Source organism: Salvelinus namaycush, chromosome 28 (assembly GCF_016432855.1).
Source record: "Salvelinus namaycush isolate Seneca chromosome 28, SaNama_1.0, whole genome shotgun sequence".
Classification (NCBI taxonomy): domain Eukaryota; kingdom Metazoa; phylum Chordata; class Actinopteri; order Salmoniformes; family Salmonidae; genus Salvelinus; species Salvelinus namaycush.
The window spans coordinates 12,435,499-12,451,492 of NC_052334.1; the positions used below are offsets into that span (position 1 = coordinate 12,435,499).

General features: G+C 43.3%; 1 protein-coding gene across 5 annotated transcripts in view; it reads left to right on the forward strand.

Moving 5' to 3' along the window:
• The window catches only part of LOC120023125 (AT-rich interactive domain-containing protein 4A-like), a 51,780-nt gene that overhangs the window by 5,646 nt on the left and 30,140 nt on the right, over positions 1-15,994 (forward strand). For 4 of the 5 annotated variants that reach the window (XM_038967101.1, XM_038967104.1, XM_038967105.1 and 1 more), the window contains exons 4-8: positions 91-156; positions 5,004-5,094; positions 8,563-8,642; positions 8,786-8,883; positions 11,105-11,237. In XM_038967101.1, coding sequence (XP_038823029.1) covers positions 91-156; positions 5,004-5,094; positions 8,563-8,642; positions 8,786-8,883; positions 11,105-11,237 — 468 coding nt within the window. The remainder of the gene's footprint in view (positions 1-90; positions 157-5,003; positions 5,095-8,562; positions 8,643-8,785; positions 8,884-11,104; positions 11,238-15,994) is intronic. The other variant, XM_038967103.1, reaches the window with a different exon arrangement.

Genomic DNA, 15,994 nt, shown 5'->3' on the forward strand with positions numbered 1-15,994 from the left:
TGGCTAGTCAGGAAGAGGAAAGTTTTCTGTTACTCAACTAGATTATTTCATCTTGACTGAATTCCTTTTGTTTCCCTCCTCTCTCCCTAGGTGATGCTCAAAGGAGACACTACCTCACAAGTTGTTCAAGATGACCAAGTGAAAGGACAGTTGAGGGTAAGTTTGGAACTAACTGGCATTGCATCACCGAGCTCCCCACAGCATGATATGCAATACATTAATTAGGCCCTCATTGTTCTTTTGATTCTCAGAATCATCTGTTTGTCACATGATTCTGAGATTCCGATCTGTTGGATATAACAATGATTCTGTACTTGTGACAGCATAATGTCCTACAGGGTACTGGCATATAGAACCGGTACAGATAAGGTATTGTCGACGTGAAGTTCATGTATATTGCCTAACTGCAATGGTCATGTGACTAATGCCCTGGCAAATTACACTGATCACCTGTTTTTCCAACAACTGTAAGCATCAATGGTAGTGCTTTTTTTTTGTGTGTGTGCTGATTTTTAATGCCAGAGTGTTAAACATTCAAAGTTGCCTTAAGATTTAAAATGGCCTCTGTTTTTCTGTCATGATCTATTGTGTGGTTCCCTTTTTTACTGTTCGAACACGTGTTATGGGCTTTCACTTTACCCAGGCACGTTTCTTTCTTTAGAGAAGAATTGATTTGAGATGCAATATTCAGAAATCGCTCCACCATTTCCTGGTTGCTAAAATTCAAATAATTTTGCCTTTATTTAGAGAATCGTTGTGCCGGAGGGGATGGCTGCCGTTTTACGGGTTCCTAACCAACTGTACTATTTAAATTAAAATAAAATAAATACATTTTGCATTGTTTGTAACTCATTCTCTACATAATGTTGCTGCTACCGTCTCTTATGACCGAAAAGAGCTTCTGGACATCAGAACATCGATTTGCTCACCTCGAACTGGACAAAGATTTTTCTTTCATGTCCGACGAGAAGGATGTACTGCTTTGTCGAGACAAGGCCCAAATCTCAATCATCCTCGTGAAGATAAGATGGAGAAAAGGGGTGAGGAGGGTGGGGTGCCGTGTAAGAATTTGCAGACGAATAGGTAAACCACCACTACCCTCCGTATTATTGACCAACATGCAATCATTGGAAAACAAACTGGACGATCTAAGACTATACAACCAACGGGACATTAACTGTAATATCTTGTTTCACTGAGACGTAGTTAACCTTTCTAGCGCAGGCGTTCCGCTAGCGGAACCCCTCGACAACTTTCCGCTGAAAAAGCAGCGCGGGAAATAAAAAAATATTTTTTTGAAATATGTAACTTTCACACATTAACAAGTGCAATACAGCAAATGAAAGATAAACATCTTGTTAATCTACCCATCGTGTCCGATTTCAAAAAGGCTTTACAGCGAAAGCACAACATATGATTATGTTAGTTCAGAGCCAAGTCAAAAAAACACAGCCATTTTTCCAGCCAAAGATAGGGGTCACAAAAAGCAGAAATATATAGATTAAAATTAATCACTAACCTTTGATGATCTTCATCAGATGACACTCGTAGGACATCATGTTACACAATACATGTATGATTTGTTTACATTGGCGCGTTACGTTTAGTAATGTTTTGATTCCAAAACATCCGGTGATCTTGCAGATAGCCACAGAAATCCCAGAAATACTCATAATAAACATCGATAAAAGATACAAGTGTTATTCACAGAATTAAAGAGACTTCTCCTTAATGCAACCGCTGTGTCAGATTTCAAAAAAAACTTTGCGGAGAAAGCATAATCAGAGACCAATCCAGCCAAAAAAAATCCGCCATTTGGAGTCAACAGAAGTTAGAAATAACATGATAAATATTCACTTACCTTTTGATCTTCATCAGAATGCACTCCCAGGAATCCCAGTTCGACAATAAATGACTGATTTGTTCCATAAAGTCTATCATTTATGTCCAAATAGCCACTAGTTGTTAGCGTGTTCAGCCCAGTAATCCATCTTCATGAGCACTAGGTCCAGACAAAACTCAAAGTTCCGTTACAGGTCGTAGAAACATATCAAACGATGCATGGAATCAATCTTTAGGATGTTTTTAACATAAATCATCAATAATTTGAGCCATATGAGTTCTGTTATACTCACAGACATCATTCAAACAGTTTTAGAAACTTCTAATATACAATACTACTAATAATATGCATATATTAGCATCTGGGACAGAGTAGCAGGCAGTTTACTCTGGGCACGCATGTCATATCCCAAACAGGTTAAACGACGACAAGGATAATGGAGCTGGCTGGCTTCTCCATGCGTCGGCACGAAAGTGTAGCTACGTCTGGTAAAACGAGGGGCGTGTTTATCTATTTGTCAACAACTGCTGGTGCGCAATGTCTAATATTAAGTCTGGAGGTTTTGCTCGCCTGATGTAGAATACCTCATAAACTGTAGATCGCACCAAGAGTTTTCATCTATATTATTCGTAGCAGTCTTTACCGCAACAAAGCGATGCTGGCACTAATACAGCTCGTTGAGTGCGGTCTAAGGCCATAAGCAAACAATAAAATGCTCATTCAGAAGCGGTGCGCCTAGTGGCCGGGGACTTTAATGCAGGCAAACTTAAATCCATTTCTACCAGCATATCACATGTGCAACCAGAGGCACAAAAAACAACAACTCTAGACCACCTTTACTCCACACACAGAGACGCGTACAGAGCTCTCCCTCGCCCTCCATTTGGCAAATCTGACCATAATTCTATCCTCCTGATTCCTGCTTACAAGCAAAAACTGAAGCAGCAAGTACCAGTGACTCGCTCAATATGGAAGTGGTCAGATGATGTTGATGCTACGCTACAGGACTGTCTTGCTAGCACAGACTGGAATATGTTCCGGGATTCATCCAATGGCATTGAGTACACCACCTCAGTCACCGGCGTCTTCAATAAGTGCATCAACGATGTTGTCCCAACAGTGACTGTACATATATATCCCAACCAGAATCCATGGATTACAGACATCCCCACCGAGCTAAAGGCTAGAGCTGCCGCTTTCAAGGAGCGGTAGACTAATCCGGACGCTTATAAGAAATCCTGCTATTCCCTCAGATGAACAATCAAACAGACAAAGCATCAATAAAGGACTAAGATTGAATCCTACTACACCGGCTCTGACACTCGTCAGATGTGACAGGGCTTAAACTACTACCCACAACAAAGGGAAACCCAGCTGCGAGTTGCCCAGTGACGCGAGCCAAGCAGGCGAGCTAAATGCCTTTTCATGCTCGCTTTGAGGCAAGCAACACTGACGCATGCATGAGAGCACCAGCTGTTCTGGAAGACTGTGATGAAGCGCTCTATAGCCGATGTGAGCATGACCTTTTTAAAACAGGTCTACATTTACAAAGCTGCGGAGCCAGACGGATTACCAGGACGTGTACTCAAAGCATGTGCAGACCAACTGGCAAGTGTCTTCACTGACATTTTCAACTTTTGCCTGACCAAGTCTGAAATACCTACATGTTACAAACAGACCACCATAGTAACCTGTGCCCAAGAAAGCGAAGGTAACCTGCCTGAATGATTACCGTCGGTAGCCATGAAGTGCTTTGAAAGAATGGTCATGGCTCACATCAACACCATCATGCCGGAAACACTAGACCCACTCCAGTCACTCTCCACACTGCCCTTTCCCACCTGTGAGAATATTGTTCATTGACCACAGCTCACAGTTGACCACAGTTCAATTGACCACAGTTCAACACCATAGTGCCCACGAAGCTCATCTCTAAGCTAAGGACCCTGGAACTAAACACCTACCTCTGCAACTGGATCCTGGACTTTCTGATGGACCACCCCCAGGTGGTAAGGGTAGGCAACAACACATCTGACACGCTGATCCTCAACACGAGCCCCTCGGGGTGCGTGCTTAGTCCAGTTCTGTACTTCCACGACTGTGTCGCCAAGCACGACTCCAATACCATCAAGTTTGTTGTAGACACAACAGTGGTAGGCCTGATGAGACAGCCTATAGGGAGGAGGTCAGAGACCTGGCAGTGTGGTGCCAGGACAACAACTTATCCCTCAATGTGATAAAGACAAAGGAGCTGATCATGGACTATAGGAAAAGGAGGGCTGAACAGGGCCCCATTAAACTCGACGGGCTGTAGTGGAGCGGGCCCGTACACTCAACCAGTACTTCACTGGGGCCAAGCTTCCTGCCATAGAGGACCTAATATACTAGGCGGTGTCCGAGGAAAGCCCATAAAATTGTCAGACTCCAGTCACCCGTCATAGACTGTTCTCTCTGCTACCGCACGGCAAGCGGTACCGGAACGCCAAGTCTAGGACCAAGCTTAACAGCTTCTACCCCCAAGCCATAATACTGCTGAACAATTAATCAAATGGCCACCCGGACTATTTACATTGACCCCCCCCCTTGTTTTTACGCTGCTGCTACCCGCTGTTTAATATCTATGTATTGTCACTTTACAAATTACCTCAACTAACCTGTAACCCACACATTACCCCCTGTAATTTTGTTGTTTTTTAAATAATTTTTTACTTGAGTTTATTTGAGAAATTATTTATTGAATTGCATTGTTGGTTAAGAGCTTCTAAGCAAGCATTTCACGCTAAGGTCTACACCTGTTGTATTCGGCGCATGTGACATATATAATTTGATTTGATCATCTTAAACCACTGAAATATATTTTCCATAACCAAAAATATTGTGTTTTGAGCTGGTGTATAAAACTGAAAGTAAAAGACACAAAAAAACTTAAGTACGGGAAGCATATAAATAACGCACATAGAACAGATCTACCGCTTCTTAGACTTGCTTTCAATCAGAATAACAGGTCTATAACTCTAATTTCTATGTGAATTTGGTCGGGTCGCCCAAAAAGTTACATATTGCAGCTTTTACTGTTGCCATTTTGAGTTATTTTTAAAATGGGAGTGTAAGAGCAGCTCATATGAGGTGTCTGTCTCATCTCCCTGGCATCTTTTTGCAGGTGGGCTCCACAGTGGAGGTGAAGAGTGCAGAGGGGATCTGCAGTGAGGCAACCATCAACAAACTCACAGACGCCAGTTGGTACACAGTGGGTAAGTTCATTTAATAACACTTAAACTAGTTTACAAGAAGTCCTGCTCCTGTTATCACCTGATAATGGTAGACTACATAGGTCTTTGTTGTTTGGTTGCGTTTTGACTATTCTCTGTCATAACTGACTTGGTCAATGGTACTGAACTCAGCAAAAAAAAGAAACGTCCTCTCACTGTCAACTGCGTTTATTTTCAGCAAACTTAACATGTGTAAACAACAAGATTCAAGAACTGAGAAATACAAATAGAACACGTTCCACAGACGTGACTAAGCAGGTAGCTTAGTGGTTAGAGCATTGGACTAGTAATCGAAAGGTTGCAAGATCGAATCCCCGAGCTGACAAGGTAAAAATCTGTCGTTCTGCCCCTGAACAAGGCACTTAACCCACTGTTCCTAGGCCGTCATTGAAAATAAGGATATGTTCTTAAAAACTTCTTATGGATGAAATCCCGTTAACGGGATCGATTTGACAACAGCCAGTGGAAGTGCAGGGCGCCAAATTCAAACAACAGAAATCTCATAATTAAAATTCCTCAAACATAGAAGTATTTTACACCATTTTAAAGATAAACTTGTTAGTCCCACCACAGTGTCCGATTTCAAAAAGGCTTTACGACGAAAGCATACCATGCGATTATGTTAGGTCAGCAACTAGTCACAGAAAAACACAGCCATTTCTCCAGCCAAAGAGAGGAGTCACAAAAAGCAGAAATTGAGATCAAATGAATCACTAACCTTTGATCTTCATCAGATGACACTCATAGGACTTCATGTTACACAGTACATGTATGTTTTGTTCGCTAAAGTTCATATTTATATCCAAAAATCTCAGTTAACGTGCCAATGTAATGTTCAGTAATGTTTTGCTTCCAAAACATTCAGTGATTTTGCAGAGAGCCACATCAATTTACAGAAATACTCATAATAAATGTTGATGAAAATACAAGTGTTATACATGGAATTAAAGATATACTTCTCCTTAATGCAACCGCTGTGTCAGATTTCAAAAAAGCTTTACGGAAAAAGCACACCATGCAATAATCTGAGTACAGTGCTCAGAGACCAAAACAAGCCATACAAATACCCGCCATGTTGTGGAGTCAACAGAAGTCAGAAATAGCATTATAAATATTCACTTAACTTTGATCTTCATCGGAATGCACTCCCAGGAATCCCAGTTCCACAATAAATGTTTGTTTTCGATAAAGTCCATCATTTATGTCCAAATACCTCCTTTTTGTTCGCGCGTTTAGTTCACAAATCCAAATTCAAGAGGCGCAGGCACTTAGTCCAGACAAAGTCAAAACAGTTATATTACAGTTCGTAGAAACATGTCAAACGATGTATAGAATCAATCTTTAGGGTGTTTTTAACATAAATCTTCAATAATTTTCCAACCGGACAATTCCTTTGTCTTTAGAAAGGAAAAGGAACTCAGCTAACTCTCACGGGGTGCGCCTGACTGAGCTCATGGCATTCTGCCAGACACCTGACTCAAACAGCTCTTATTCTCTCCCCCTTCACAGTAGAAGTCTGAAACAAAGTTCTAAAGACTGTTGACATCTAGTGGAAGCCTTAGGAAGTGCAATCGGACCAATTTTTACACTGTATATTGGATAGGCAAAGACTTGAAACCCTACAAACCTCAGATTTCCCACTTCCTGGTTGGATTTTTTCTCAGGTTTTTGCCTGCCATATGAGTTCTGTTATACGCACAGACATCATTCAAACAGGTTTAGAAACTTCTGAGTTTATCCAAATCTACTAATAATATGCATGTCTTAGCTTCTGGGCCTGAGTAGCAGGCAGTTTACTCTGGGCACCTTATTCATCCAAGCTACTCAATACTGCACCCCAGCCATAAGAAGTTAACCGACTTGCCTAGTTAAATAAAGGTAAAAAGAAATGAAATGTGTCCCTGAACTAATGGGGGGGGTCAAAATCAAAAGTAACAGTCAGTATCTGGTGTGGCCACCAGCTGCATTAAGTTCTGCAGTGCATCTCCTCATGGACTGCACCAGATTTGCCAGTTCTTGCTGTGAGATGTTACCACACTCTTCCACCAAGGCACCTGCAAGTTCCCAGACATTTCTGGGGGGGGAATGGCCCTGGCCCTAGCCCTCACCCTCCGATCCAACAGGTCCCAGACGTGCTCAATGGGATTGAGATCCGGGCTCTTCGCTGGCCAAGGCAGAACACTGACATTCCTGTCTTGCAGGAAATCACGCACAGAACGAGCGGTATGGCTGGTGGCATTGTCATGTTGGAGGGTCATGTCAGGATGAGCCTGCAGGAAGGGTACCACATGAGGGAGGAGGATGTCTTCCCTGTAACGCACAGCGTTGAGATTGCCTGCAATGACAACAAGCTCAGTCCGATGATGCTGTGACACACCGCCCCAGACCATGACGGACCCTCCACCTCCAAATCGAGAGAGTACAGGCCTCGGTGTAACGCTCATTCCTTCGACGATAAACGCAAATCCTGCCATCACCCCTGGTGAGACAAAACCGCGACTCGTCAGTGAAGAGCACTTTTTGCCAGTCCTGTCTGGTCCAGCGACGGTGGGTTTGTGCCTGTAGGCGACGTTGTTGCTGGTGATGTCTGGGGAGGCCCTGCCTGACAACAGGCCTACAAGCCCTCAGTCCAGCTTCTCTCAGCCTATTGTGGGCAGTCTGAGCACTGATGGAAGGATTGTGCGTTCCTGGTGTAACTCGGGCAGTTGTTGTTGCCATCCTGTACCTGACCCACAGGTGTGATGTTTGGATGTACCAATCCTGTGCAGGTGTTGTTACACATGGTCTGCCACTGTGAGAACGATCAGCTGTCCGTTCTGTCTCCCTGTAGCGCTGTCTTAGGCGTCTCACAGTACGGACATTGCAATTTATTGCCTGCAGTCCTCATGCCTCCTTGCTGCATGCCACGTTCACGCAGATAAGCAGGGACTCTGGGCATCTTTCTTTTGGTGTTTTTCAGAATCAGTAGAAAGGCCTCTTTTAGTGTCCCAAGTTTTAATAACTGTGGCCTTAATTGCCTAAGCTGTTAGTGTCTTAACGACCATTCCACAGGTGCATGTTCATTAATAGTTTATGGTTCATTAAACAAGCATGGGAAACAGTGAAGATCTGTGAAGTTATTTGGATTTTTAAGAATTATCTTTGAAAGACAGGGTCCTGAAAATGGATGTTTCTTTTTTTTGCTGAGTTTATTTGTCTATGATCTGTGGGAGCAGTATATTTTGGTGTTAGTGTTTAAAATAAATACCATCTTGGTGGCAGGTAGCCTACCGGTTAAGAGCTTTGGGCCAGTAATCGAAAGGTTGCTGGTTCAATCCCCGAGCCGAGTAGGTGAAAACTCTGTCAAAGTGCCCTTGAACATGGCACTTAACCCTAATTGCTCCTGTAAGTTGTTCTGGATAAATATCAAATGTAAACATTACAAGGGAACTGCTTCCCACTGTATTCCAGTGTTTGACGATGGGGATGAGAAGACACTCCGCAGGACGTCTCTGTGTCTTAAGGGCGAGAGACATTTTGCTGAGAGCGAGGTAAGAGGACTGGTCTTCTGGACCTGACTGTCTTCTTGGACATTTGATTTGGTGGTCCGTTTTGTTGCTCTTTGATACGTTGATTAAGATTCCTCCTCTTGCTCACTCTCCTTACTCTTCTATCTCTCTCTGTTGTTATCTAGACGTTGGACCAACTGCCCCTTACCAACCCGGAGCACTTTGGCACCCCCGTAATCGGGAAGAAGGGAAACCGCGGAGGAAGGAGGTCATCTCAGGCTCAGTAAATTGACCCTTCTTTCACTTTACCTCTTATTTTAATCCTCACCTTTACCCCAATCCCACCCTTCTAAGTTAACCTTTTAAAGCAAAACTCCACTCAAAAACAACCTTTTGGTTTATTTTATGTCAAGTTTTCAAGTTATTTGACTTTTAAGAAGCAACATGTCACTTGCCACATCATGTGATGCGTTTTGCTTCTTGCATGTCCAATATCTTAAACTTGACTGCTGACATGCGAAACATTTTAGAACTGTATCAAGAGTGGACTAATAGGTGAAAATGACCCCAAAAGTTTGAGTGGAGTTTTTTTTCATGCTGCCCTGCAGTGGGCCATATGGTACCACTGTGTTATTTCTTTTGATACGGTTTGATGACCTAAACTGCACTACCGCTTACATTTCCCAGTAAGATTTTAATCTGCAAACATGCTTCTGTAGATGCTCTGCTGTATATATTCAAACATGGTCATTATACACATTTTCACACGCCTTCCCTTTTTCCACATTTTGTTACTTACAGCCTTTTTCTAGAAATGATAAAAAAATAAAAACTTCTCAGCAATCTACACAATACCCCATAATGACAAAGCAAACAATGACAAAATATACAGCAATACCTTATTTACGTAAGTATTCAGACCCTTTGTAATGAGACTTGAAATTGTGCCCAGGTACATCCTGTTTCCATTGATAATCCTTGATGTTTCTACAACTTGATTGGAGTCCACCTGTGGTAAATTCAATTGATTGGACATGATTTGAAAAGGCACAAACCTGGCTATGTAAGGTCCCACAGTTGACAGTGCATGTCAGAGCAAAAACCAAGCCATGAGGTCAAAGGAATTGTCCGTAGAGCTCAGAGACGGGTGCCCTGACACATCCTATCTGACTAAGGGTACCAAAAACATTTCTGCAGCATTGAAGGTTCCCAAGAACACAATGGACTCCATCATTCTTAAATTGAATAACTTTTGGACCACCAAGACTCTTCCAAGAGCTTGCCGCCCGGCAAAACTGAGCAATTGGGGGACATCCATTGACATTCTTGGTCAGGGAGGTGACCAAGAACCCGATGGTCACTCGGACTGAGCTCCAGAGTTCCTCTGTGGAGATGGGAGAACCTTCCAGAAGGACAACCATCTCTCTGCAGCACTCCACCAATCAGGGCTTTATGGTAGAGTGGCCAGACAGAAGCCACTCCTCAGTTAAAGGCTCATGACAGCCCACTTGAAATTTGCCAAAAGGTACCTAAAGGACTCTCAGACCATGAGAAACCAGATTATCTGGTCTGATGAAACCAAGATCAAACTCTTTGGCCTGAATGCCAAGCATCATGTCTGGTAGAAACCTGGCATTGTCTCTAAGGTGAAGCATAGTGGTGGCAGCATCATGCTATGGTGGTGGTTTTCAGCGGCAGAGACTGGGAGACTAGTCAGCATTTAGGTAAAGACGAATGAAGCCAAGTACAGAGATCTTTGATGAAAACCTGCTCCAGAGCGCTCAGGACCTCAGACTGGGGTAAAGGTTCACTTTACAACAATACAATGACCCTAATGACCCACGCAGGAGTGGCTTCGGGACAAGTCTATGAATGTTATTGAGTGGTCCAGCCAGAGCCCGGACTTGAACCCTATTGAACATCTCTTGAGAGACCTGAAAATAGCTGTGCAGTGATGCTCCCCATCCAACCTGACAGAGATTGAGACGTTCTGCAGAGAAGAATAGTTGTAACTCCCCAAGTAAGGTGTCAAGCTTGTAGCGTCATACCCAAGAAGACTCAAGGCTATAATTGCTGCCAAAGGTGCTTTAACAAAGTAAAGGGTCTAAATACTTATGTTAATGTGATATGTGTGTTATTTTGAATAAACTTGCAAAATTTCTAAACCTGTTTTTGCTTTGTTATTATGGGATATTGTGTGTAGATTGAGAATGTTTTTAAATCAATTTTAGAATGAGGCTGTAATGTAACAATGTGGAAAAAGTCAAGGTCTCTGAATCCTTTTCTCACACACGGTATACAACGACATAGTTAGATACCTGGGCATGTTCCCATTACCAATTATGATCAAGTTGAACAAAACGTGACTGTTTCATGACATTTGTAACTGGCTCCAATATAGGCCTTTGTGTTTGATAGTGTTGAGCTTCTATAGAGCTCTGTAGAAGCTTCTGACTGAGATTAAAGATTCTGTTCCGACGTAGTCCCCTTGTTCAACCCCTCAGTGCGAACGATGACAAGGAGTCGTCGTCCAGTGATGACGACAGTGAGGACAGGAGGCGGCTAAATGATGACCTGCTGGGTAAAGTGGCCAATATTCAGACTGGGACAGACCGGACATCCTGGTACCTGGCCCTGGTAAGTCACATCATGCACAGACCCCAGCCCCACACACACTCTGTTGGGGTCTTTCTCTCTCTCTGCCTGTTGGGATCTCTCTCTCTCTGCCTGTCGTGGTCTCTCTCTCTCTGCCTGTCGTGGTCTCTCTCTCGCTCTGCCTGTCGTGGTCTCTCTCTCTCGCTCTGCCTGTCGTGGTCTCTCTCTCTCGCTCTGCCTGTCGTGGTCTCTCTCTCTCGCTCTGCCTGTCGTGGTCTCTCGCTCTGCCTGTCGTGGTCTCTCGCTCTGCCTGTCGTGGTCTCTCGCTCTGCCTGTCGTGGTCTCTCGCTCTGCCTGTCGTGGTCTCTCGCTCTCTCGCTCTGCCTGTCGTGGTCTCTCTCTCTCTCTCTCTGCCTGTCGTGGTCTCTCTCTCTCTCTCTCTGCCTGTTGGTCTTGTGCATGCGCTGTCCTCTCAATTTAAGGGGCTTTATTGGGAAAGGGGGATACCTAGTCAGTTGTCCAACTGAAATGTGTCTTCAGCATTTAACCCAGTGCTTCTCAATTATTTTCTGTTACGCCCCCCCTAGGAAGAAGTAAACATTTTGCGCCCCCAACTCTCCGCCGCGACTGTAAATAGTATCATTTGTCTATAAAATTGTTATAAGTACACCTCTGCATAACATTGTATCCTTATTAACATTAAAGAAAACAAAAAAAGAAAAAAGAAAGAAATATAGATCAACTTACAACAAAGAATACATTTATTAACATTGTTTTTTAGTCTGTAACAGAAAAGACTTAAAGTGCATCAATTTGCCCCCCCCCCCCCCCCCCCCCCCCCAAAAAACGATCTTTATTTAAACTGTAAACATTTTTTGACCATTTGATACTGAAAAATAAAATTGAATATAATCAATAAATAATAATAAATTCAAATTGATCAGCAACATTAACTCAGGAGCACAATATATGAAACACTTTCACCTATAAAACCAAAATTAATAAAACAATTTGTGCTGATTTTTTAATTTTTTTTTAAATCAAAATGAGGAAGTCAGGATTAATGGCTACAATGAGCACGTTTTGCAGAGCACAGCTTTTCGAAGCGGGGTTTGAAGCATGATACTGCAACTCTCAGCTCCTGCTCAATGTTTAGCTGGGACCTGTACTTGGTCTTCAGTGCAGCAACAGCAGAGAAGCCAGTCTCACAAAGATAAGATGTTGCAAAAGAAAGAAGAATGCCCATGGCCCTCTGCCCTAAGAGTGGATACTGCCTCTCTACACTCAGCCAGAATTCACTTAGTGTCTGATGTGAACCTCAGTCTCAATGTGGAGTCAGACGTCATATCAATGAACTGGTCCTCCTCTGTAGAGCTGAAACCAGTCATATTGGGAACTGTTTTCATGGAAGTACTTTTTAAAGAATCCCATCAGTGATGAAATATGCTCCTTTAATATATGGAATCACTGAGGTGGCATCATAGTCAGTAGTTTCAACAAATTCATGCAGGTTCTCGAATGAATCAGTATTTCCTTCATCAAGTCGCCTGCCCCACATTGCAAGCTTTCGAGTGAAAGAGCTGATCTTGTCTGTGACCTGAGGGAGGTGTTTCTCTTTCCCTTGAAGCTGTAGATTTAGTTCATTTAGCTTTCCAAATATGTCACTCGGGTAGGCCAGTTTTGCCAGGAAGTTCTCATCACTAAATTTTTCTGCTCGGTCATACTTGTGCTCCTGCTCCGAAAACATTCTTATCTGCTCTCTGAGCTCATAAACTCGGGACAAGACTTTTCCTCGTGACAGCCACCTTGCTTCACTGTGAAACAGCACAGCTTGATGTTCAGCTCCCATCTCCTCACAGATAGCAGAGAAGACTCTTGTTTTTAGTGGTCTGGTCTTTATAAAATTGACTACACCTACAATGTCAGTCATAACTTCACTTAATTCAGAGGAAAGGTGCCTTGATGCCAGTGCTTCTCTGTGTATAACACAGTGTGTCCACTCAGCATTGAGCCAGTAACCGGAGGGTTGCTGGATCGAATCCCCGAGCTGACAAGGTCAAAATCTGTCATTCTGCACCTGAACAAGGCAGTTAACCCACTGTTCCTAGGCCGTCATTGAAAATAAGAATTTGTTCTTACCCTAGTGAGGTTATGTGGGACGGTAGCGTCCCACCTCGTCAACAGCCAGTGAAACTGCAGGGCGACAAATTCAAAACAGAAATCCCATAATTAAAATTCCTCACATGTATTTTACACCATTTTAAAGATACACTTGTTGTAAATCCAGCCACAGTGTCCAATTTCAAAAAGGCTTTACGACGAAAGCAAACCAAACGATTATGTTAGGTCAGCACCTACTCACAGAAAAACACAGCCATTTTTCCAGCCACAGAGAGGAGTCACAAAAAGCAGAAATATAGATAAAATTAATCACAAACCTTTGATCTTCATCAGATGACACTCATAGGACTTCATGTTACACAATACATGTATGTTTTGTTCGGTAAAGTTCATATTTATATCCAAAAATCTGAGTTTACATTGGCGCGTTATGTTCAGTAGTTCCAAAACATGCAGTGATTTTGCAGAGAGCCACACCAATTTACAGAAATACTCATAATAAACATTGATAAAAGATGCAACTTATGCATGGAATTTTAGATCCACTTCTCCTTAATGCAACCGTTGTGTCAGATTAAAAAAAAAAAAATACTTTGCGGAAAAAGCACACCATGCAATAATCTGAGTATGGCGCTCAAACTACAAAATCAAGCCAAACAGATATCCGCCATGTTGGAGTCAACAGAAGTCAGAAATAGCATTATAAATATTCACTTACCTTTGATGATCTTCATCAGAATGCACTCCCAGGAATCCCAGTTCCACAATAAATGTTTGTTTTGTTCGATAATGTCCATCATTTATGTCCAAAAACCTCGTTGTTTGCGCGTTTTGTCCAGTAATCCGAATGCAGAAGGCGCGTGCACTAATTCCAGGACGAAAAGTCTAAAAAAGTACAATAAAAGTTAGTAGAAACATGCCAAACGATGTTTAAAATCAATCCTCCGGTTGTTTTTGTCATAAATAATATTTCAACCGGACAAAAGCTTCGTCAATAGGAAAGGAGAAACAAGAAAGGCGCGTTCACGATCAGGGCACATGGCTGATGAATGGAAATTTCCACTGGTCACTGATTGAAAGTGGTGTATCGCCCTCATTTTTCAGAGTTAAAACCTGAAACAATGCCTAAAGACTGGTCACATGTAGAGGAAGGCACAGAGCTCGTGAACTGGGTCCTAAATCTTTGTATGGTGGATAGGCTTTCAATGGTAACAGCCTTTCAAAGTAATAGTACTTCCTGGTTGGATTTTCCTCGGGTTTTCGCCTGCCATATCAGTTCTGTTTTACTCACAGACATTATTTTAACAGTTTTGGAAACTTTAGAGTGTTTTCTATCCAAATCTACTAATTATATGCATATCCTATCATCTGGGACTGTAGCAGACAGTTTAATTTGGGCATGCTTTTCATCCAAAATTCCGAATGCTGCCCCCTACCCTAGTGAAGTTAACTGACTTGCCTAGTTAAATAAAAAATACATTTGGCCGGAGGTTAGGAAGTGCCGCTCAGTTTCCACCCCAGTTTGTGGGCAGTGTGCACATAGCCAGTCTTCTTGAGAGCCAGGTCTGCCTGGCTCTCTCGCTACCTCCGCCTTTGTGCAAGGTGGAGCACTGCCTGAGCCCTGCAAAATGACCTCCAGCAGGCCACAAATGTGCATGTCTGCTCAAACGGTCAGAAACAGACTCCATGAGGGTGGTATGAGGGCCCGACGTCCACAGGTGGGGGTTGTGCTTAAAGCCCAACACCGTGCAGGACGTTTGGCATTTGCCAGAGAACACCAAGCTTGGCAAATTTGCCACTGGCGCCCTGTGCTCTTCACAGATGAAAGCAGGTTCACACTGAGCACATGTGACAGACGTGACAGAGTCTGGAGACGCCGTGGAGAACGTTCTGCTGCCTGCAACATCCTCCAGCATGACCGGTTTGGCGGTGGGTCAGTCATGGTGTGGGGTGGCATTTCTTTGTGGGGCCGCACAGCCCTCCATGTGCTCGCCAGAGGTAGCCTGACTGCCATTAGGTACCGAGATGAGATCCTCAGAGCCCTTGTGATACCATATGCTGACACATGCACATTTGTGGCCTGCTGGAGGTCATTTTGCAGGGCTCAGGCAGTGCTCCACCTTGCACAAAGGCGGAGGTAGCGGTCCTGCTGCTGGGTTGTTGCCCTCCTACGGCCTCCTCCACGTCTCCTGATGTACTGGCCTGTCTCCTGGTAGCGCCTCCATGCTCTGGACACTACGCTGACAGACACAGCAAACCTTCTTGCCACAGCTCGCATTGATGTGCCATCCTGGATGAGCTGCACTACCTGAGCCACTTGTGTGGGTTGTAGACTCCGTCTCATGCTACCACTAGAGTGAGAGCACCGCCAGCATTCAAAAGTGACGAAAACATCAGCCAGGAAGCATAGGAACTGAGAAGTGGTCTGTGGTCACCACCTGCAGAATCACTCCTTTATTGAGGGTGTCTTGCTAATTGCCTATAATTTCCACCTTTTGTCTATTCCATTTGCACAACAGCATGTGAAATTTATTGTCAACCAGTGTTGCTTCCTAAGTGGACAGTTTGATTTCACAGAAGTGTGATTGACGTGGAGTTACATTGTGTTGTTTAAGTGTTCCCTTTAATTTTTTGAGCAGTGTATATTTTCCCAAGGTTTTCCTCATGATTTGGTTTCT